This window comes from Penaeus monodon, chromosome 30 (genome assembly GCF_015228065.2).
Source record: "Penaeus monodon isolate SGIC_2016 chromosome 30, NSTDA_Pmon_1, whole genome shotgun sequence".
NCBI classification, from domain to species: Eukaryota; Metazoa; Arthropoda; class Malacostraca; order Decapoda; family Penaeidae; genus Penaeus; species Penaeus monodon.
Genome location: NC_051415.1, coordinates 10,476,313 through 10,476,755, shown reverse-complemented (window position 1 = coordinate 10,476,755; position 443 = coordinate 10,476,313). Strand labels below are relative to the sequence as shown.

At 58.9% G+C, this 443-nt stretch overlaps 1 protein-coding gene across 1 annotated transcript in view; it reads left to right on the top strand.

The window, feature by feature from the left end:
* The window catches only part of LOC119592348 (insulin gene enhancer protein ISL-1-like), a 284,379-nt gene that overhangs the window by 50,524 nt on the left and 233,412 nt on the right, over window positions 1-443 (top strand). The window contains exon 3 of the mRNA XM_037941176.1: window positions 104-290. Coding sequence (XP_037797104.1) covers window positions 104-290 — 187 coding nt within the window. The remainder of the gene's footprint in view (window positions 1-103; window positions 291-443) is intronic.

Here is a 443-nt window from a genome sequence, read left to right as displayed (position 1 = left end):
AGCCAGCTACGAGAGCGCCAGGTAAGACCGCTGTGCCCGGCAGGAGGGTGCACGGGCAGCGGCGACGTATGGGCGCCTCTGACGAAGATTGTGTCTGCTGCAGGCGGCCGAGTCTCCGCCTGCATGGGCTGCGGCGCCGTCATCAACGACCAGTACATCCTGCGCGTGGCACCGGATATGGAGTGGCACGCTGCCTGCCTCAAGTGCGTCGAGTGCCAGCAGTTTCTTGACGAGACCTGCACTTGCTTCGTGAGAGACGGCAAGACCTATTGCAAGGGGGACTATGTCAGGTAGGTCTGTCAGGCTCTTGTTGTCTTGTTCACTTGGCTATTGCTTGGACATGCCGGGGGGGGGGGGGTGATATTTACATTTTCCCCCTGTTTTATGGGGGAGGAGGGGGGGGGGCATTATATCGGCGTGTGTGTTGGATGAAAAATAATTCT